Here is a 21237-nt window from a genome sequence, read left to right as displayed (position 1 = left end):
GACAACGGGACTGCATTTACGTCAGGAGAATTCCAAACCTTCACAGCGCAGAACGCCATCCGCCACATCCGTTCGGCGCCATTCCATCCTGCCACCAATGGCCAAGCAGAACGCATGGTGCGGACCACCAAGGACACCCTTCGCCGCATGACGCAAGGGGATTGGGAGTACCGCCTTGCCACATTCCTTCTAGCACAGCACAGCACCCCCAGCTCAACGACTGGCCGGAGCCCCGCTGAACTACTAATGGGTCGGCGCCTTGCAATCAGATTGGACCGCCTTCACCCCGATAGAGCTCAGGATGAGGTAGTGGTGGGGGAAGGCAGGAACCCCCGGACCTTCGAGGCCCAGGACCCAGTGTACGCAAAGAATTTTGGGGCAGGCCCAGCATGGGTACCCGCCACAGTCACCAGGGTCACTGGCCCCGTGTCGTATGAGGTGCTAACAGATGGGGGGCAATGCTGGCGCCGCCACTGCGACCAGATACGGCGACGATTCCCGGGAGAAAACCAGGAGGAGGAAAGGTCAGAGGAGTCCCAAGGGAACAGAGGGGCAGTGAGGCCCATAGAGCACGAGGGGCCAGCAGGAGAGGCAGAATCAGTAAATACAGAGAGGACCTGCGAGGCCGAAAGGACACCGGAACCAGAACCACGACTGAGCGAGCCGGTTGCGCCAGACCAAATAGCCCCATCACAGCCAGCATCCTTGGAACACGAGCCAGAACCTGAACCCCGGACCAGGGAACACCCCAGGCCGCAACGCACACGTAGGCCGCCAGCGTACCTCGAGGACTATGAATGCGACCTCCCGGGCAGGACTGGAACTTAGAGGGGAGGGGTGTTATGTACTGAGTTGAATAGGATCCAAACTGCAGCAGTCTGATTGGTCCTAGAACAATAGGATCCAAAAGGCAGCAGTCTGATTGGTCCTAGAACAATAGGATTCAGAATGCAGCAGTCTGATTGGTCCTAGAACAATGCAGCAGTATGATTGGTTGGCAGGAACTACCCAATCATGCTCCAGATAGAAGTGAATCCACAACCTGATTGGCTTACAGTAGAATTCCGGAATTAGCCAATCATGTGTAGCCCATTGTGTAAATAATGTATATAAAGCAGATACTTTGAGGGGACTCTCATTCATTCCTCCTCACCACTATGAGCTGAATAAAGAGCATGAAATCACCTTGCGACTCTGAGTATATTTCAGAAGTTCTTGTAAATAAAGTATAATCCAGGGTAACAGCCACACCCAGCGTAGGAAGTTGCAAGCTACAGGCCAGCATGATCTCTCCTTTAGAGACTCACGGAAGTCTTGATGAATATAGACGTTGGAAAGGACAGATGAGGAGACAGTGGGCAGCACGGGGAGCTGCCCCAAAGAGAATGCAGACAAACTGGTGGCGTTTGGTGCCACAGCGGAAAACACCAAGCTGGGTTCCCTGAAGAGATACTTACCATACACCTCAACAAGGAGGCTTGCACTTTTGCTGAGATTAGTCTCAACATTGAAAGCACTGCAGGTATAATCCCCAGTGTCGTTGAGAGACAGATTCAGGATCAACAGCTCAGAGGTGTTCCCAATTATTCCCTCTTTAAAAATCCAAGTGTACTGAGGCGGCGGGTGGGAGTCGGCACTGCAGCTGAGGTTGAGGCTGGATCCCGTACGGTAAGTATTGATTTTGGGGCTGATTACAGGATCATCAGGCCCATCTGGAGCAAACAGAGAAGAATCACAAGTTGGGCATCATGGTGAAGGGCTAAAGAGGTGGCTCAAGGGACTGAAGAATGATATATTCCTCATTCAGTTTTTAGGAGGTACATACAGGGGAGAGGGAAGCTGGGAGGAGGTGATAGAAGGGATGAACTGAGAATTGGCGCCACACTTACAGAACACTGTCAGTTCGAAGGGGGTACTGGTGTTATTGCTGATTCTGTTGACTCCAAGGCAGGTGTAGGAACCTGCATCAGACCGGCTGACCAGGTTTATTGTGAGGTTTTGGTTATCATGACTCAGAGATATATGCCCTCCATCCTCCAGGCTCTGATTCCCTCTGAACCAATAGTAAGAGACTTCACTGCCAACAGAGGTGCAAGTCAGAATCAGCGACTCGTTCTCAATGGCTTCCGACAGACCCATAATGGTAACGTCAGAAACCTCCGCTGTAAGGAAAGAATAACGAGGAGGCAGAGGGTTATCAAGGAACAAATGGTGAACAGATGCAGGGAAGGGTGTTGCAGGTCTGCCTGCAAGGACTCCCTCTTCCCTTGAAATCTTCCAAGGAGGACAGAAACGTAGTTTAAAAGCCATGCGACTGCTTTCACCAACAGAAGAACAAGAAGGACCTCAAAGGTGACAGGTGATGAACAAGGCCCTGATTGGGGACAGATGGACAATTTCCACGGACAAGAGATATTTTTGTTTTATTTTATTTGTGGACAGTCCTAAATAGAAGTTACAGTCAGTGCAAAAAGGCACCAGAGGGAGAGACAGTGAAGCAAGTGGCTGTGAGCACCATTGCTTCGAAGGGAAGCAGTAAGCCGTTGCATCAAGATTCTTATCCCGTTTCAGGAGATGCATCCTAGAGAGGACGGAGTCCTGGGAATAAGATGAACAGAAAACATACAAGAAGTTTGCCAAGGCAGCAAAAGACCACCGAAGGTGCATTCCATTGGTGATCTTGATTTGAAGGTCTTCATTGACAGGTGACTGATTAGATTCGAAGAGACACTGTGAGCCATGCAATATCCCGTGGGAGACAAATCAATAACAGAAGGGCACCTGAGCCTGCTGGGTAGGCAGAAAATGACAGAATACCCAAGCATTCATTAGAAAAAAAAGGAACAGGAGGCAAAAAGATAGCATTGGGTTTGGCTCCAGGAAGAGTCCCAAGGAAGCAGGAAGTGGGACAGGAGAATAAACGACCAGCGTGGCAAAAGAAATGCCAGCGAGTTAGAAGTCACGTTTGTAAGCCATGGATGCGTGTAACCCTGTGGATACTTACCTAGTACCCAGATCTCCCGGCTTGCGGAGGTGGAGCTAGCATTGGTTTCATTGTTGAAAGCCTTGCAGGTGTAATTCCCACTGTGGTGGAACTGCAGATTGTGGATAGAAAGCTGGGAGGCGGACCCTATGTCTGATGTCTCATTGAAACTCCAGGTGTATTGCGCAGCTGGGTTGGAGTCAGCAGTGCAGGAGAGAGTGAGGTTGGAGCCCTCTGCGTAATAGTGCTCACTGGGGCCAATTTCAGGGACATCAGGCCCATCTGGAGTAAATACAGGAGAGTCAGAAGTTGGGGGAAGCCAGTGAGATCCTGGAGGGATCAGGTGCCACCTTTGGCAAAATGCACAGTGAGTCAGAAAGACCGGCACATGCCTGTGTGTTCGGCATGTGAAGTGTGATGTTGTTTTCTTAGTTGGAAGAAAGCTGAATTGCAGATAGAAGCACTTGTACGGAGACGGCAGAATAGCTGCCTTGGGAGGTTTAGACTGCCCTTTCCATATCCGGGATAAGTTTACTTACTTAGAGCATGCTTACATTTCTCTGGGAATCCTGACAAAAGAATTCTCAGGATTTCCCCAAACTGTGGGAAAATCCTTGGTAGAAGCCATGACTTCCAATTACTGGTTTGTGATCTGGGAATCAATATTACAGACTCTGTTATCAGAGAGAGGAAAGCAGGAAGCAGTGGACCTAAAATGGGAAGTTGAGCAAGCTGGGCAGGATGCGGGCAATAATTTTGTTCACTGCTTTTAAGGTATCTTTGGGAACTTGTTACGGCTTATTCGTGAGCAATTTATGAAAAGAGGAACGTATAAGCTCAATTAAATGGAAAAGCTGTGTGTCAAGAACAATACACTATCAAGTGAGCCTGGCCTCTTTTTTTAAAATGCAATTAGCTAAGATTTCTGAAGTTTGCTGGGTGGCTGGCTTTGCTTAAGGACAAGAAGGAATTGCAAGCTTACGAGTGGCAGGTCTTGACTTGGGAGATGGCGACTGTCGCTTTAATAGCTCCGGGGTAACACAGGAGGCAGCGACATTATTTAACTCTCCCTCATCAAAACTCAAGGAGGAGCAAACTAACATCGTGAAGCCCAATGTGGCCAGATATGCAGCAGTTGCAGTTTGAGCATTCGAAAGGGGAAATAGCTCCTTCTGGTTTCTTAGGTTTCGCCAGTAAAACATGTGTCTCTGTGTGAAATCTGAGACAAGGAAGGTGTATTGACTCAGCTAACTTCTGAGCAGCAAAGCTAGACCTTTACATCACACCATGACCAGCCAATTACTATACAGGAAGTTGCACAATACGTACTGGGAAGGAGCTATGTGCTAAAACACATGGTATGCCTTTACTAGGCCACAAATCTAGTCCTTGCCATCTGCAGCGAAGGATTCCAGCGGTCCAGAAATGACATCTGCCTCCGATGCTGGACAGCTACTTTGCCGCCGATTAGGCCAGGCAGTTCTATTTATTCATTCATTTATTCTGATTTCTCATTTATATCTCATCTTTTCCTCCAGGGAGCTCAAGGGGGTCTGCTTGGTTCTCCCCTCTGTATTTTATTCTACACCAAGCTGGTGAGGGAGGTTAGGATGAGAGACAGTGGCTGGTTCAAGGTCTCCCAGTGAGCTTCATGGCTGAGCGGGAATTTGAACCTTGGGTTCCCAGGTCCTAGCCTAACACTCTAATCATTACGTTACACTGGCTCTGGATTACAGGGGCCACAGATCTTGCTCAATATGATGCAGACCCCTGAACTTCAACTTACTATCTTTGGGGCTGATGCAGTTCTTAAGAGTTGACAGTGCTGTGTGAAATCAAGTTAGATCAAATAAGGGCCGCTACAATGATCTTCTATCTCTCCCAGAGATTTTGATGGTACTTTCAAAATATTTTATGATATACTGAAGGAGCGTCCCCACCCCTATCGTTCAACACTGAGGTCCAGCTCAGTGGGCCTTCTGGCGGTTCCCTCACTGCGAGAAGCGAAGTTACAAGGAACCAAGCAGAGGGCCTTCTCAGTAGTGGCACCCGCCCTGTGGAATTCCCTCTCATCAGATGTCAAGGAAATAAACAGCTATCAGCCTTTTAGAAAACATCTGAAGGCAGCCCTGTTTAGGGAAGTCTTTAATGTTTGATCTTTTATTGCTTTTATTATTATTATTAATAATATTCTGTTGGGAACTGCCCGGAGTGGCTGGGGAAACCCAGACAGATGGGTGGGGTATAAATATATTATTATTATTATTATTATTATTATTATTATTATTATTATTATTATACTGCAATAAGTAGTAGGAGAGTTTTAAAAACAACACAGTTCTGGCAATCCGGTTCCAAAAGAAGGTAGATTGGGGGCATGAAGTAATGTTTTTAGAAGTTGTGAGTGCTAACTTTGCATGAAGTGAGTTAACTCACATGGTGGGTCTTTCTACCTTTGTGTATTTCAGTCTTATTGAATCTGCTTGCCAGATATCCTTGTCTTTAAAAGTTATAGTCTTGCACTCTCAGGGCGTAAGTCAAACTCCACATGCTCCGCTCCCAGAACTGCTCCAACCCTCCCTCAATGGTAGAACCAGACTTACACAAAACATTCAGCAAGTATGAGGTGCTGTCATTAGAGAAGCTGTTATATCCATAGCAGCTGTAGCTGTCCGAGTCATTCCGGCTCGTTGGATTGAATGTGAGGACCTGGTTGTTGTTGCTCAGAGAAATGCGCTCTCCAACCACCAGGCTCACGTTCCCTCTTAACCAAGAGTAGGAAACGTTAGTGCCTGCGGAGGTGCAGTTCAGAACTGTGATGCTATTCTCGATGGCCTTGCCAGAGTCACTGATGGTGATATTAGTGACATATCCTGTAGAGGGAGAGAGAGAAGAGAGAGAGAAGTAGAGGGAATGATGGTGTTATCCAAGGTAAAAGTGGAGAAGTAAGTAGGCCTCCTCAGAGTCATTTCTTCATTCTGCATCTTGGAAGTTGAATATATCCGGCTGTCATTTAAGGAGAGGTCCTGCAGTGTGATCCGTTTGCCGCAGAGAGGTGAAACTCTTCTTTATTTTCAATTACGAAGCTTCGATAAACTAAATTCTGCAGCATAAAGGAACAAGTTGGCAGATGCAAAGAACAGGAGGGCACACATAGAAACACTTCAACATTATGGGTTGCAAAAGGTTGTCAGTGTGAAATGAATGTCCAGCCTGGGATGAATGTCAACATGGAACAAGGCAAAAGAAGTGGACAAGAAAATAGTTGATACAGTAAATAACCTAAAAACAGAAGAACTGCAGCGAACATTAATTACAATCCCATCTCTGATGCATTTCACAAGGAAGACGGAATCCACAGCAGTGAAGGAACTGGTGTGATGAAATCTGAAGGTTCGGCAACAGAGAATAGAACAGAGTTTGCTTCTTTGGGAATGAGTTATTTGGGATTTCAGCGCAAATCAGTGGAAAATCTTCTGATCCAGGTTTTGGAATAAAGATGATCATCGACGGAGGACCAAGATAAAGCCCAAGTAGAACAAAGTTAAGGAAGGCAAGCAACTAGAGGGAAAGAGTCCATCCAGGGACTCTTGCCAACTTGAACCACCACATCAATCAAATTTCTAGAAGGAAGGTTCTTGAAGACAAGGCACACAAAGAAGAAGAAATGGCTTCTACACAATTGTGTTCGTTATCTCGGTGTTTTCATTGACAGGGAAAAAGTAGTGTGAGTCCAGAAATATGGTAAGAGACAGAGAGACTCCAAGACCAGGAACTGGATCTGACCTGAAGAAGAGAAACTTCATGGTACTTCAGGAACTGAAGTGGAGTAATCGGCATGGATACCGTAAAGGGACAGTGAGGTGACAGAATACAAGGAATGCATCCTGGAAACCAAAATGGCCACGTGACAGAGTTCGCGCAATCAAGTCCCCATTGTACAGATGAAGCAGTGACTGCAAGGACAGTCTTATCAGCCACAGGAAGGCAAACGTTTGCCTAGGATGCAGCCTGGCCTTCAAGCTACTCACCCAGGACGCTGATCTCCAGGCTGGTGTGGCTGAAAAGGCCGGTGGCATCATTGGTGGCATTACAAGTATATGTGCCAGCATCATTTAGAGAAAGATGCGAGATCAGGAGTTGGGACTCGTTCTGAGCTTCCAGAAGTTTCTCATTATGATACCAAGAATAATTGGCAGGTGGGTTGGAGTTGGCAGAACATGAGAGGTTAAGGGTGGATTGCTCTCTGTAAACTGGGTCCTGAGGGTCGATTGTGGGGTTGTCAGGCCCGTCTGAAGTAAATATAGGAAAACCACATGTTGGAAAGGGTCAGGCTGTGCTAGTAGGAAGGGTGCTACTCAGATGTTACCACACTGATGCCAAAACACAGAAGCTCTGGTACGGTTCCCTCCCCCCCCCAACCTGCTGTTCTCATGCAACAATTCCAACCTGGAGAAATATCCCTGGGAATGGATGCTCAGTGAATATATCACCTCAGGGTGGTTTGAAAGAATATCAGGACCCTAAGGGTTTGAGCTGGGGGGTTGGAATGCTAAATCCCCATTATTTAGCCTTTCATGTAGCAGAAAGCTGATCAGGATGCAGATAATATTCCAATCAGTCCATTGATCAAAGGGACAGATGCAGTAAAACCAAACAGTTCTTTCTGTTTTCTCCACAACTTTTGTTGGGATTGTCAAAACTGGGTGTGGCAGTGAGTCAAGTCGCTCGCAGATTTGGGTGGCTCAAGGGAACTAACACCGGATCCCTTCTATAGTATTCCTCCCTACTGGCCACTAAGACTTTCAAGCTTCAGTTACAGCTTTCTGGCCTTTGGAAAATGAGCAAAGTACCGTGAATGCTACACACAACGTTAGCTAAGAAACCCTTTCAACTCTGTAAGGAAGTTGTATTATTTGAAATATCTATTTGTGTACTTGAAGATTGACAGGGGGAGTGAGGGAGGGGCCTGTCTTGGATGAAATGGAGCAAACAAAAAACCCTCCAACAGTAACAATAGGATTAGGGGTTAGCAATACGATTGACCTGCAGACCAATTCATAGTTCAGTCCCAGGTGTGGGTCAAATCTCCTACTCTTCTTGACTTCATGCAGCCAGTATACTCATAGCTAGTTGCAATGGAGAGCCACACTGCTCTCAGAAAAAGGGGGAGGCTGTAGCAAATGTGTGCCCAGGACAGACACTGGCAGTTTCTCCTCCCTTCTGAAGCCAGCTGTGTTAGAGCTGAAAGAGCCACTTTTGTCTGCTACAGAAGGTAGAATGTGATGGGGCAACCTATGACTGACTGCGGCTGGGTTTGGACTACGGGACCCCAGTTGCCTGCCATTGCCCACATAGTCAGTCTAGACTTACAGAAGATTTGCAGCCAATGTGGCTCACTGGAATTTTCAGAGAAGCTGTTGTTCCCAAAGCAGGTGTAGTTGGCCTCATCATTCCTGGTGACTGGGTTGAGAATGAGCCTCTGGTTGTTGTTGTCTAAAGAGATATGACCTCCTCCTTCAATCAGCTGGCTTCCCTTCAGCCAGTAATACGAAACATTGGTGCCAGCAGCATTGCAGTTCAAAGTGATACTATCGTTTTCTTTGGCATTAGAGGGGCCGGAAATGGTCACATTACGTACCTCTCCTGTTGAGAAAGAAAAGTTGCAAAAGGGCTCCATATTTCTTGTAGAGCAACAGCCCTGGATTTCGATCAATTTGGAAAAGGAGCAATATTGAGAGAAACCGGCACTGAGCCCAGACAGACAAAGAGGAGACCATTGGAAAAATCAACGCCGGGAGTGTCTTGTACTACCAGTCTACAGTTTGCTTCCTCGACAACATTTAAGACAGAAGAAAGCACTTCACAAAGGACGGAGATTTTGTGGCCAAACATCACAGCTATATTCTAACCCCCCCAAAAAAAACCAGCTTGAAAAGACAGTGAAATGAAAATTAGCTTTGTTATTATAAAGGAAATATAAAGACTTAGTGACAGGTGAAACCTTCCAGTTAATACCAGAGAAAGTTGGAATACATCTAACAAAACTTTGGAACCCTGAAAAGGTTGAGTGCATACAAGGAACAGAAATGGTCCATTGACTGAGAGTTTGTGACTTGGAATGTGCAACACACCATGAGGAAAAGTGAGGACTGAGGCAACAATGGATAGAGGGAGATGAGAGAGGCGCATTTTTTGTTTGTTTTCTGGGAGTTTTCATTGACAGGAAAAAAGTAGTGTGAGTCCAGAAATATGGTAAAAGACAGAGAGACTCCAAGACCAGGAACTGGATTTGACCTGAAGAAGAGAAACTTCATGGTACTTCAGGAACTGAACTTGAGTGATCATCATGGATACTATAAAGAGACAGTGAGGTGACAGAATACGAGGAATGCATCCTGGAAGCCAAAATGGCCACAAGACAGAGTTCGCACAATCAAGTCCCCATTGTACAGATGAAGCAGTGACTGCAAGGACAGTCTTATCAGCCACAGGAAGGCGCAAGTTAGCCTAGGATGCAGCCTGGCCTTCAAGCTACTCACCCAGGACGCTGATCTCCAGGCTGGTGTGGCTGAAAAGGCCGGTGGCATCATTGGTGGCATTACAAGTATAATTGCCAGCATCATTTAGAGAAAGATGCGAGATCAGGAGTTGGGACTCGTTCTGAGCTTCCAGAAGTTTCTCATTATGATACCAAGAATAATGGGCAGGTGGGTTGGAGTTGGCAGAACACGAGAGGTTAAGGGGGAAGTCCTCTATGTAAACTGGCTCCTGAGGGTCGATTGTGGGGATGTCGGGCCCGTCTGAAGCAAATATAGGAAAACCAAATGTTGGAAAGGGCCAGGCTGTGCTGGTAGAAGAGGTGCTACTCAGTTGTTACTACAGTGATGCCAAAACATAGAGTCTCTGGAACTGTTGTTTTTGCAACCTGCTGTTCTCATGCAACAATTCCAACCTGGAGAAATATTCCTAGGAATTGATGCTCAGTGAATATATCACCTCAGGGTGATTTGGAAGAATATCAGGACCCTAAGGGTTTGGGTTTGGGGGTAAGAATGCTAAATCCCTATTATTCAGCCTTTCATATAGCAGAAAGCTGATCAGGATGCAGATAATATTCCAATCAGTCCATTGATCAAAGGGACAGATGCAGTAAAACCAAACAGTTCTTTCTGTTTTCTCCACAACTTTTGTTGGGATTGTCACAACTGGGTGTGGCACTGAGCCAAGTTGCTCCCAGATTTGGGTGACTCAAGGCAACTAATACCGGATCCCTTCTATAATATTCCTCCCTACTGGCCGCTAGACTTTCAAGCTTCAGTTATACCTTTCTGGCCTTTGGAAAATGAGCAAAGTCTCCTGAATGCTACACACAAGGTTAGATAAGAAACCCTTTCAACTCCGTAAGGAAGCTGTATTTTTTATTTGAAATTTCTATTTGTGCACTTGGAGAGTGTCTGGGGGAGTGAGGGAGGGGCCTGTCTTGGATGAAATGGAGCATAGGAAAAAAATCTCTAATAATAACAATAGGATTAGGCGTTAGCAATACAATTGACCTGCAGACCAATTCATAGTTGATTCCCAGGTGTGGGTCAGATCTCTTACTCTTCTTGACTTCATGCAGCCAGTATACTCATAGCTAGTTGCAATGGAGAGCCACACTGCTCTCAGAAAAAGAGGGAGGCCGTATCACAAGTGTGCCCAGGACAGACTCTGGCAGTTTCTCCTCCCTTCTGAAGCCAGCTGTGTTAGAGCTGAAAGAGCCACTTCTGTCTGCTACAGAAAGTAGAACATGATGGGGCAACCTATGACTGACTGTGGCTGGGTTTGGACTACGGGACACCAGTTGCCTGCCATTGCCCACATAGTCAGTCTAGACTTACAGAAGATTTGCAGCCAATGTGGCTCACTGGAACTTTCAGAGAAGCTGTTGTTCCCAAAGCAGGTGTAGTTGGCCTCATCATTCCTGGTGACTGGGTTGAGAATGAGCCTCTGGTTGTTGTTGTCTAAAGAGATATGACCTCCTCCTTCAATCAGCTGGCTTCCCTTCAGCCAGTAATATGAAACATTGGTGCCAGCAGCACTGCAGTTCAAAGTGACACTATCGTTTTCTTTGGCATTAGAGGGGCCGGAAATGGTCACATTACGTACCTCTCCTGTTGAGAAAGAAAAGTTGCAAAAGAGCTCCATGTTTCTTGTAGCGCGATAGCCCTGGATTTCGATCAATTTGGAAAAGAACCAGTATTAAGAGAAACTGGCACTGGGCCCAGTCAGACAAAAGAAGAGACCATTGGAAAAATCAATGCCGGAAGGGTATTGTACTACCAGTTGATAGTTTGCTTCCTCGACAACATTTAAGACAGAAGACAGCACTTCACAAAGAACTGGGAATTTGTGGACAAACATCAGAGCCATATTCTACGCCCCCCAAAAAGGAAACCAGCTTGAAAAGACAGGTAAATGAAAATTAGCTTTGTTATTATAAAGGAAATATAAAGACTTAGTGACAAGTGAAACCTTCCAGTTGATACCAGAGGAAGTGGGAAGACATCTAGCAAAACTTTGGAACCCTGATAAGGTTGACTGCATACAAGGAACAGAAATGGTCCATTGACTGAGAGTTTGTGACTTGGAATGTGCAACACACCACAAGGAAAAGTGAGGACTGAGGCAACAATGGATAGAGGCAGATGAGAGAGGCACATCTTTTGTTTGTTATCTGGGAGTTTTCATTGACAGGGAAAAAGTAGTGTGAGTCCAGAAATATGGTAAAAGACAGAGAGACTCCAAGACCAGGAACTGGATTTGACCTGAAGAAGAGAAACTTCATGGTACTTCAGGAACTGAACTTGAGTGATCATCATGGATACTATAAAGAGACAGTGAGGTGACAGAATACGAGGAATGCATCCTGGAAGCCAAAATGGCCACAAGACAGAGTTCGCACAATCAAGTCCCCATTGTACAGATGAACAGTGACTGCAAGGACAGTCTTATCAGCCACAGGAAGGCGCAAGTTAGCCTAGGATGCAGCCTGGCCTTCAAGCTACTCACCCAGGACGCTGATCTCCAGGCTGGTGTGGCTGAAACGGCCGGTGGCATCATTGGTGGCATTACAAGTATAATTGCCAGCATCATTTAGAGAAAGATGCGAGATCAGGAGTTGGGACCCGTTCTGAGCTTCCAGAAGTTTCTCATTATGATACCAAGAATAATGGGCAGGTGGGTTGGAGTTGGCAAAACACGAGAGGTTAAGGGGGAAGTCCTCTATGTAAACTGGCTCCTGAGGGTTGATTGTGGGGATGTCGGGCCCGTCTGAAGCAAATACAGGAAACCACATGTTGGAAAGGGCCAGGCTGTGCTAGTAGGAAGGGTGCTACTCAGTTGTTACTACACTGATGCCAAAACACAGAGCCTCTGGAACCAGTCCCGTCCCACCCAACCTGCTGTTCCCATGGAACAATTCCAACCTGGAGAAATATCCCTGGGAATTGATGCTCAGTGAATATATCACCTCAGTGTTGTTTGAAAGAATATCAGGACCCTAAGGGTTTGAGCTGGGGGGTTGGAATACTAAAACCCCATTATTTAGACTATCATGTAGCAGAAAGCTGATCAGGATGCAGATAATATTCCAATCAGCCCATTGATCAAAGGGACAAATGCAGTAAAACCAAACAGTTCTTTCTGTTTTCTCCACAACTTTTGTTGGGATTGTCACAACTGGGTGTGGCACTGAGCCAAGTTGCTCCCAGATTTGGGTGACTCAAGGCAACTAATACCGGATCCCTTCTATAATATTCCTGCCTACTGGCCACTAGACTTTCAAGCTTCAGTTATACCTTTCTGGCCTTTGGAAAATGAGCAAAGTCTCCTGAATGCTACACACAAGGTTAGATAAGAAACCCTTTCAACTCCGTAAGGAAGCTGTATTTTTTATTTGAAATTTCTATTTGTGCACTTGGAGAGTGTCTGGGGGAGTGAGGGAGGGGCCTGTCTTGGATGAAATGGAGCATAGGAAAAAATATCTAAGAATGACAACAGGAATAGGGGTTAGCAATACGATTGACCTGCAGACCAATTCATAGTTCAGTCCCAGGTGTGGGTCAAATCTCCTACTCTTCTTGACTTCATGCAGCCAGTATACTCATAGCTAGTTGCAATGGAGAGCCACACTGCTCTCAGAAAAAGGGGGAGGCTGTAGCAAATGTGTGCCCAGGACAGACACTGGCAGTTTCTCCTCCCTTCTGAAGCCAGCTGTGTTAGAGCTGAAAGAGCCACTTTTGTCTGCTACAGAAAGTAGAATATGATGGGGCAACCTATGACTGACTGCGGCTGGGTTTGGTCTATGGGACACCAGTTGCCTGCCATTGCCCACATAGTCAGTCTAGACTTACAGAAGATTTGCAGCCAATGTGGCTCACTGGAACTTTCAGAGAAGCTGTTGTTCCCAAAGCAGGTGTAGTTGGCCTCATCATTCCTGGTGACTGGGTTGAGAATGAGCCTCTGGTTGTTGTTGTCTAAAGAGATATGACCTCCTCCTTCAATCAGCTGGCTTCCCTTCAGCCAGTAATAGGAAACATTGGTGCCAGCAGCATTGCAGTTCAAAGTGACACTATCGTTTTCTTTGGCATTAGAAGGGCCGGAAATGGTCACATTACGTACCTCTCCTGTTGAGAAAGAAAAGTTGCAAAAGGGCTCCATGTTTCTTGTAGTGCAACAGCCCTGGATTTTGATCAATTTGGAAAAGGACCAATATTAAGAGAAACCGGCACTGGGTCCAGTCAGACAAAGGAAGAGACCATTGGAAAAATCAATGCCGGGACGGTATTGTACTACCAGTTGACAGTTTACTTCCTTGACAACATTTAAGACAGAAGACAGCACTTCACAAAGAACTGGGATTTTGTGGCCAAACATCAGAGCCATATTCTACACCCCCAAAAAAGAAACCAGCTTGAAAAGACAGTGAAATGAAAATTAGCTTTGTTATTATAAAGGAAATATAAAGACTTAGTGACAGGTGAAACCTTCCAGTTGATACCAGAGGAAGTGGGAAGACATCTAGCAAAACTTTGGAACCCTGGAAAGGTTGACTGCATACAAGGAACAGAAATGATCCATTGACTGAGAGTTTGTCACTTGGAATGTGCAACACACCTTGAGGAAAGGTGAGGCCTGAGGCAACAATGAATAGAGGCAGATGAGAGAGGCGCATTTTTTGTTTGTTTTCTGGGAGTTTTCATTGACAGGGAAAAAGTAGTGTGAGTCCAGAAATATGGTAAAAGACAGAGAGACTCCAAGACCAGGAACTGGATTTGACCTGAAGAAGAGAAACTTCGTGGTACTTCAGGAACTGAACTTGAGTGATCATCATGGATACTATAAAGAGACAGTGAGGTGACAGAATACGAGGAATGCATCCTGGAAGCCAAAATGGCCACAAGACAGAGTTCGCACAATCAAGTCCCCATTGTACAGATGAACAGTGACTGCAAGGACAGTCTTATCAGCCACAGGAACGAGCAAATTAGCCTAGGATGCAGCCTGGCCTTCAAGCTACTCACCCAGGACGCTGATCTCCAGGCTGGTGTGGCTGAAACGGCCGGTGGCATCATTGGTGGCATTACAAGTATATGTGCCGGCATCATTTAGAGAAAGATGCGAGATCAGGAGTTGGGACCCGTTCTGAGCTTCCAGAAGTTTCTCATTATGATACCAAGAATAATTGGCAGGTGGGTTGGAGTTGGCAAAACACGAGAGGTTAAGGGTGGATTGGTCTCTATAAACTGGCTCTTGAGGGTCGATTGTGGGGATGTCGGGCCCGTCTGAAGCAAATATAGGAAAACCAAATGTTGGAAAGGGCCAGGCTGTGCTGGTAGAAGAGGTGCTACTCTGTTGTTACTACAGTGATGCCAAAACATAGAGTCTCTGGAACTGTTGTTTTTGCAACCTGCTGTTCTCATGCAACAATTCCAACCTGGAGAAATATTCCTAGGAATTGATGCTCAGTGAATATATCACCTCAGGGTGATTTGGAAGAATATCAGGACCCTAAGGGTTTGGGTTTGGGGGTAAGAATGCTAAATCCCTATTATTCAGCCTTTCATATAGCAGAAAGCTGATCAGGATGCAGATAATATTCCAATCAGTCCATTGATCAAAGGGACAGATGCAGTAAAACCAAACAGTTCTTTCTGTTTTCTCCACAACTTTTGTTGGGATTGTCACAACTGGGTGTGGCACTGAGCCAAGTTGCTCCCAGATTTGGGTGACTCAAGGCAACTAATACCGGATCCCTTCTATAATATTCCTCCCTACTGGCCGCTAGACTTTCAAGCTTCAGTTATACCTTTCTGGCCTTTGGAAAATGAGCAAAGTCTCCTGAATGCTACACACAAGGTTAGATAAGAAACCCTTTCAACTCCGTAAGGAAGCTGTATTTTTTATTTGAAATTTCTATTTGTGCACTTGGAGAGTGTCTGGGGGAGTGAGGGAGGGGCCTGTTTTGGCTGAAATGGAGCATAGGAAAAAAACCGTCTAATAATAACACTAGGATTAGGGGTTAGCAAAACGATTGACCTGCAGACCAATTCATAGTTGAGTCCCAGGTGTGGGTCAGATCTCTTACTCTTCTTGACTTCATGCAGCCAGTATACTCATAGCTAGTTGCAATGGAGAGCCACACTGCTCTCAGAAAAAGAGGGAGGCCGTATCACAAGTGTGCCCAGGACAGACTCTGGCAGTTTCTCCTCCCTTCTGAAGCCAGCTGTGTTAGAGCTGAAAGAGCCACTTCTGTCTGCTACAGAAAGTAGAACATGATGGGGCAACCTATGACTGACTGTGGCTGGGTTTGGACTACGGGACACCAGTTGCCTGCCATTGCCCACATAGTCAGTCTAGACTTACAGAAGATTTGCAGCCAATGTGGCTCACTGGAACTTTCAGAGAAGCTGTTGTTCCCAAAGCAGGTGTAGTTGGCCTCATCATTCCTGGTGACTGGGTTGAGAATGAGCCTCTGGTTGTTGTTGTCTAAAGAGATATGACCTCCTCCTTCAATCAGCTGGCTTCCCTTCAGCCAGTAATATGAAACATTGGTGCCAGCAGCACTGCAGTTCAAAGTGACACTATCGTTTTCTTTGGCATTAGAGGGGCCGGAAATGGTCACATTACGTACCTCTCCTGTTGAGAAAGAAAAGTTGCAAAAGAGCTCCATGTTTCTTGTAGCGCGATAGCCCTGGATTTCGATCAATTTGGAAAAGAACCAGTATTAAGAGAAACTGGCACTGGGCCCAGTCAGACAAAAGAAGAGACCATTGGAAAAATCAATGCCGGAAGGGTATTGTACTACCAGTTGATAGTTTGCTTCCTCGACAACATTTAAGACAGAAGACAGCACTTCACAAAGAACTGGGAATTTGTGGACAAACATCAGAGCCATATTCTACGCCCCCCAAAAAGGAAACCAGCTTGAAAAGACAGGTAAATGAAAATTAGCTTTGTTATTATAAAGGAAATATAAAGACTTAGTGACAAGTGAAACCTTCCAGTTGATACCAGAGGAAGTGGGAAGACATCTAGCAAAACTTTGGAACCCTGATAAGGTTGACTGCATACAAGGAACAGAAATGGTCCATTGACTGAGAGTTTGTGACTTGGAATGTGCAACACACCACAAGGAAAAGTGAGGACTGAGGCAACAATGGATAGAGGCAGATGAGAGAGGCACATCTTTTGTTTGTTATCTGGGAGTTTTCATTGACAGGGAAAAAGTAGTGTGAGTCCAGAAATATGGTAAAAGACAGAGAGACTCCAAGACCAGGAACTGGATTTGACCTGAAGAAGAGAAACTTCATGGTACTTCAGGAACTGAACTTGAGTGATCATCATGGATACTATAAAGAGACAGTGAGGTGACAGAATACGAGGAATGCATCCTGGAAGCCAAAATGGCCACAAGACAGAGTTCGCACAATCAAGTCCCCATTGTACAGATGAACAGTGACTGCAAGGACAGTCTTATCAGCCACAGGAAGGCGCAAGTTAGCCTAGGATGCAGCCTGGCCTTCAAGCTACTCACCCAGGACGCTGATCTCCAGGCTGGTGTGGCTGAAACGGCCGGTGGCATCATTGGTGGCATTACAAGTATAATTGCCAGCATCATTTAGAGAAAGATGCGAGATCAGGAGTTGGGACCCGTTCTGAGCTTCCAGAAGTTTCTCATTATGATACCAAGAATAATGGGCAGGTGGGTTGGAGTTGGCAAAACACGAGAGGTTAAGGGGGAAGTCCTCTATGTAAACTGGCTCCTGAGGGTTGATTGTGGGGATGTCGGGCCCGTCTGAAGCAAATACAGGAAACCACATGTTGGAAAGGGCCAGGCTGTGCTAGTAGGAAGGGTGCTACTCAGTTGTTACTACACTGATGCCAAAACACAGAGCCTCTGGAACCAGTCCCGTCCCACCCAACCTGCTGTTCCCATGGAACAATTCCAACCTGGAGAAATATCCCTGGGAATTGATGCTCAGTGAATATATCACCTCAGTGTTGTTTGAAAGAATATCAGGACCCTAAGGGTTTGAGCTGGGGGGTTGGAATACTAAAACCCCATTATTTAGACTATCATGTAGCAGAAAGCTGATCAGGATGCAGATAATATTCCAATCAGCCCATTGATCAAAGGGACAAATGCAGTAAAACCAAACAGTTCTTTCTGTTTTCTCCACAACTTTTGTTGGGATTGTCACAACTGGGTGTGGCACTGAGCCAAGTTGCTCCCAGATTTGGGTGACTCAAGGCAACTAATACCGGATCCCTTCTATAATATTCCTGCCTACTGGCCACTAGACTTTCAAGCTTCAGTTATACCTTTCTGGCCTTTGGAAAATGAGCAAAGTCTCCTGAATGCTACACACAAGGTTAGATAAGAAACCCTTTCAACTCCGTAAGGAAGCTGTATTTTTTATTTGAAATTTCTATTTGTGCACTTGGAGAGTGTCTGGGGGAGTGAGGGAGGGGCCTGTCTTGGATGAAATGGAGCATAGGAAAAAATATCTAAGAATGACAACAGGAATAGGGGTTAGCAATACGATTGACCTGCAGACCAATTCATAGTTCAGTCCCAGGTGTGGGTCAAATCTCCTACTCTTCTTGACTTCATGCAGCCAGTATACTCATAGCTAGTTGCAATGGAGAGCCACACTGCTCTCAGAAAAAGGGGGAGGCTGTAGCAAATGTGTGCCCAGGACAGACACTGGCAGTTTCTCCTCCCTTCTGAAGCCAGCTGTGTTAGAGCTGAAAGAGCCACTTTTGTCTGCTACAGAAAGTAGAATATGATGGGGCAACCTATGACTGACTGCGGCTGGGTTTGGTCTATGGGACACCAGTTGCCTGCCATTGCCCACATAGTCAGTCTAGACTTACAGAAGATTTGCAGCCAATGTGGCTCACTGGAACTTTCAGAGAAGCTGTTGTTCCCAAAGCAGGTGTAGTTGGCCTCATCATTCCTGGTGACTGGGTTGAGAATGAGCCTCTGGTTGTTGTTGTCTAAAGAGATATGACCTCCTCCTTCAATCAGCTGGCTTCCCTTCAGCCAGTAATAGGAAACATTGGTGCCAGCAGCATTGCAGTTCAAAGTGACACTATCGTTTTCTTTGGCATTAGAAGGGCCGGAAATGGTCACATTACGTACCTCTCCTGTTGAGAAAGAAAAGTTGCAAAAGGGCTCCATGTTTCTTGTAGTGCAACAGCCCTGGATTTTGATCAATTTGGAAAAGGACCAATATTAAGAGAAACCGGCACTGGGTCCAGTCAGACAAAGGAAGAGACCATTGGAAAAATCAATGCCGGGACGGTATTGTACTACCAGTTGACAGTTTACTTCCTTGACAACATTTAAGACAGAAGACAGCACTTCACAAAGAACTGGGATTTTGTGGCCAAACATCAGAGCCATATTCTACACCCCCAAAAAAGAAACCAGCTTGAAAAGACAGTGAAATGAAAATTAGCTTTGTTATTATAAAGGAAATATAAAGACTTAGTGACAGGTGAAACCTTCCAGTTGATACCAGAGGAAGTGGGAAGACATCTAGCAAAACTTTGGAACCCTGGAAAGGTTGACTGCATACAAGGAACAGAAATGATCCATTGACTGAGAGTTTGTCACTTGGAATGTGCAACACACCTTGAGGAAAGGTGAGGCCTGAGGCAACAATGAATAGAGGCAGATGAGAGAGGCGCATTTTTTGTTTGTTTTCTGGGAGTTTTCATTGACAGGGAAAAAGTAGTGTGAGTCCAGAAATATGGTAAAAGACAGAGAGACTCCAAGACCAGGAACTGGATTTGACCTGAAGAAGAGAAACTTCGTGGTACTTCAGGAACTGAACTTGAGTGATCATCATGGATACTATAAAGAGACAGTGAGGTGACAGAATACGAGGAATGCATCCTGGAAGCCAAAATGGCCACAAGACAGAGTTCGCACAATCAAGTCCCCATTGTACAGATGAACAGTGACTGCAAGGACAGTCTTATCAGCCACAGGAACGAGCAAATTAGCCTAGGATGCAGCCTGGCCTTCAAGCTACTCACCCAGGACGCTGATCTCCAGGCTGGTGTGGCTGAAACGGCCGGTGGCATCATTGGTGGCATTACAAGTATATGTGCCGGCATCATTTAGAGAAAGATGCGAGATCAGGAGTTGGGACCCGTTCTGAGCTTCCAGAAGTTTCTCATTATGATACCAAGAATAATTGGCAGGTGGGTTGGAGTTGGCAAAACACGAGAGGTTAAGGGTGGATTGGTCTCTATAAACTGGCTCTTGAGGGTCGATTGTGGGGATGTCGGGCCCGTCTGAAGCAAATATAGGAAAGCCACATGTTGGAAAGGGCCAGGCTGTGCTGGTAGAAGAGGTGCTACTCTGTTGTTACTACACTGATGCCAAAACACAGAGCCACTGGAACCGTGTTTTTTTCCGAACCTGCTGTCCCCATGCAACAATTCCAACCTGGAGAAATATCCCTGGGAATGGATGCTCAGTGAATATATCACCTCAGGGTTGTTTGGAAGAATATAAGGCCCCAAGGGTTTGAGCTGGGGGGTATAAATGCTAAATCCTCATTATTTAGCCTTTCATGTAGCAGAAAGCTGATCAGGATGCAGATAATATTCCAATCAGCCCATTGATCAAAGGGACAGATGCAGTAAAACCAAACAGTTCTTTCTGTTTTCTCCACAACTTTTGTTGGGATTGTCACAACTGGGTGTGGCACTGAGCCACGTTCCTCGCAGACTTGGGTGACTCAAGGCAACTAATACCGGATCCCTTCTATAGTATTCCTCCCTATTGGCCACTAGACTTTCAAGCTTCAGTTATAGCTTTCTTGCCTTTCGAAAATAAGCAAAGTCCTCTGAATGCTACACACAAGGTTACCTAAAATAACCCTTTCAACTCCATAAGGTAGTTGTATTTTTTATTTGAAATTTCTATTTGTGCACTTGGAGAGTGTCTGGGGGAGTGAGGGAGGGGCCTGTTTTGGCTGAAATGGAGCATAGGAAAAAAACCGTCTAATAATAACACTAGGATTAGGGGTTAGCAAAACGATTGACCTGCAGACCAATTCATAGTTGAGTCCCAGGTGTGGGTCAAATCTTTTACTCTTCTTGACTTTATGCAGCCAGTATACTCATAGCTAGTTGCAATGGAGAGCCACACTGCTCTTAGAAAAAGAGGGAGGCTACAGGAAACGTGTGCTCAGGGCAGACTCTGGCAGTTTTGACTTCCTCCTGAAGCCAGTTGTGATAAGGGCTGAAAGATATACTTTTGTCTGCTACAGAAATTAGAATGTGATGGTGAAAACTAAGACTGACTGCGGCTGGGTTTGGACTATGGGACACCAGTTGCCTGCCATTGCCCACATAGTCAGTCTAGACTTACAGAAGATTTGCAGCCAATGTGGCTCACTGGAACTTTCAGAGAAGCTGTTGTTCCCAAAGCAGGTGTAGTTGGCCTCATCATTCCTGGTGACTGGGTTGAGAATGAGCCTCTGGTTGTTGTTGTCTAAAGAGATATGACCTCCTCCTTCAATCAGCTGGCTTCCCTTCAGCCAGTAATAGGAAACATTGGTGCCAGCAGCATTGCAGTTCAAAGTGACACTATCGTTTTCTTTGGCATTAGAAGGGCCGGAAATGGTCACATTACGTACCTCTCCTGTTGAGAAAGAAAAGTTGCAAAAGGGCTCCATGTTTTTTGT

At 45.8% G+C, this 21237-nt stretch overlaps 3 protein-coding genes across 3 annotated transcripts in view; all 3 read right to left on the bottom strand.

Moving 5' to 3' along the window:
• LOC128419033 (hemicentin-1-like) overlaps window positions 1–21237 on the bottom strand; it is a 56734-nt gene that overhangs the window by 19569 nt on the left and 15928 nt on the right. The window contains exons 7-22 of the mRNA XM_053399277.1: window positions 20922–21194; window positions 19577–19837; window positions 18407–18679; window positions 17057–17324; window positions 15920–16092; window positions 14551–14811; window positions 13408–13653; window positions 12038–12298; window positions 10894–11139; window positions 9526–9786; window positions 8384–8629; window positions 7015–7311; window positions 5587–5856; window positions 3005–3265; window positions 1890–2162; window positions 1458–1712 (exon numbers count right to left, since the gene is read on the bottom strand). Of these exons, the coding sequence (XP_053255252.1) occupies window positions 1458–1712; window positions 1890–2162; window positions 3005–3265; window positions 5587–5856; window positions 7015–7311; window positions 8384–8629; window positions 9526–9786; window positions 10894–11139; window positions 12038–12298; window positions 13408–13653; window positions 14551–14811; window positions 15920–16092; window positions 17057–17324; window positions 18407–18679; window positions 19577–19837; window positions 20922–21194 (4125 nt within the window). The remainder of the gene's footprint in view (window positions 1–1457; window positions 1713–1889; window positions 2163–3004; window positions 3266–5586; window positions 5857–7014; window positions 7312–8383; window positions 8630–9525; window positions 9787–10893; window positions 11140–12037; window positions 12299–13407; window positions 13654–14550; window positions 14812–15919; window positions 16093–17056; window positions 17325–18406; window positions 18680–19576; window positions 19838–20921; window positions 21195–21237) is intronic.
• On the bottom strand, window positions 8639–11189 carry LOC128418325 (carcinoembryonic antigen-related cell adhesion molecule 6-like). The gene is made up of 2 exons (XM_053397865.1): window positions 10867–11189; window positions 8639–9786 (listed from the first exon to the last, which is right to left on the bottom strand). Exons 1-2 carry the CDS (start codon window positions 11171–11173, stop codon window positions 9518–9520), a joined length of 576 nt encoding a protein of 191 aa, XP_053253840.1. The 5' UTR covers window positions 11174–11189; the 3' UTR covers window positions 8639–9517.
• On the bottom strand, window positions 11454–16308 carry LOC128418323 (carcinoembryonic antigen-related cell adhesion molecule 5-like). Its single transcript, XM_053397863.1, has 4 exons — window positions 15893–16308; window positions 14551–14811; window positions 13381–13653; window positions 11454–12298 (listed from the first exon to the last, which is right to left on the bottom strand). The coding sequence occupies exons 1-4, from the start codon at window positions 16197–16199 to the stop codon at window positions 12030–12032; spliced, it is 1110 nt and encodes a 369-aa protein (XP_053253838.1). The 5' UTR covers window positions 16200–16308; the 3' UTR covers window positions 11454–12029.

This window comes from Podarcis raffonei, chromosome 8 (genome assembly GCF_027172205.1).
Source record: "Podarcis raffonei isolate rPodRaf1 chromosome 8, rPodRaf1.pri, whole genome shotgun sequence".
NCBI classification, from domain to species: Eukaryota; Metazoa; Chordata; class Lepidosauria; order Squamata; family Lacertidae; genus Podarcis; species Podarcis raffonei.
This window is presented reverse-complemented; position numbering and strand designations above follow the sequence as displayed.

Bases quoted from the DNA above. Each gene is read 5' to 3' on its own strand.
- LOC128418325 (XM_053397865.1), bottom strand. From the start codon at position 11,173: ATGGAGCTCTTTTGCAACTTTTCTTTCTCAACAGGAGAGGTACGTAAT. The intron at 9,787-10,866 runs GTAAGTCTAGAC...TATTTGCTTCAG, and splicing joins ACATTGGCTGCAAATCTTCT to ACGGGCCCGACATCCCCACA.
- LOC128418323 (XM_053397863.1), bottom strand. From the start codon at position 16,199: ATGGAGCTCTTTTGCAACTTTTCTTTCTCAACAGGAGAGGTACGTAAT. The intron at 14,812-15,892 runs GTAAGTCTAGAC...TATTTGCTTCAG, and splicing joins ACATTGGCTGCAAATCTTCT to ACGGGCCCGACATCCCCACA. The intron at 12,299-13,380 runs GTAAGTCTAGAC...TATTTGCTTCAG, and splicing joins ACATTGGCTGCAAATCTTCT to ACGGGCCCGACATCCCCACA.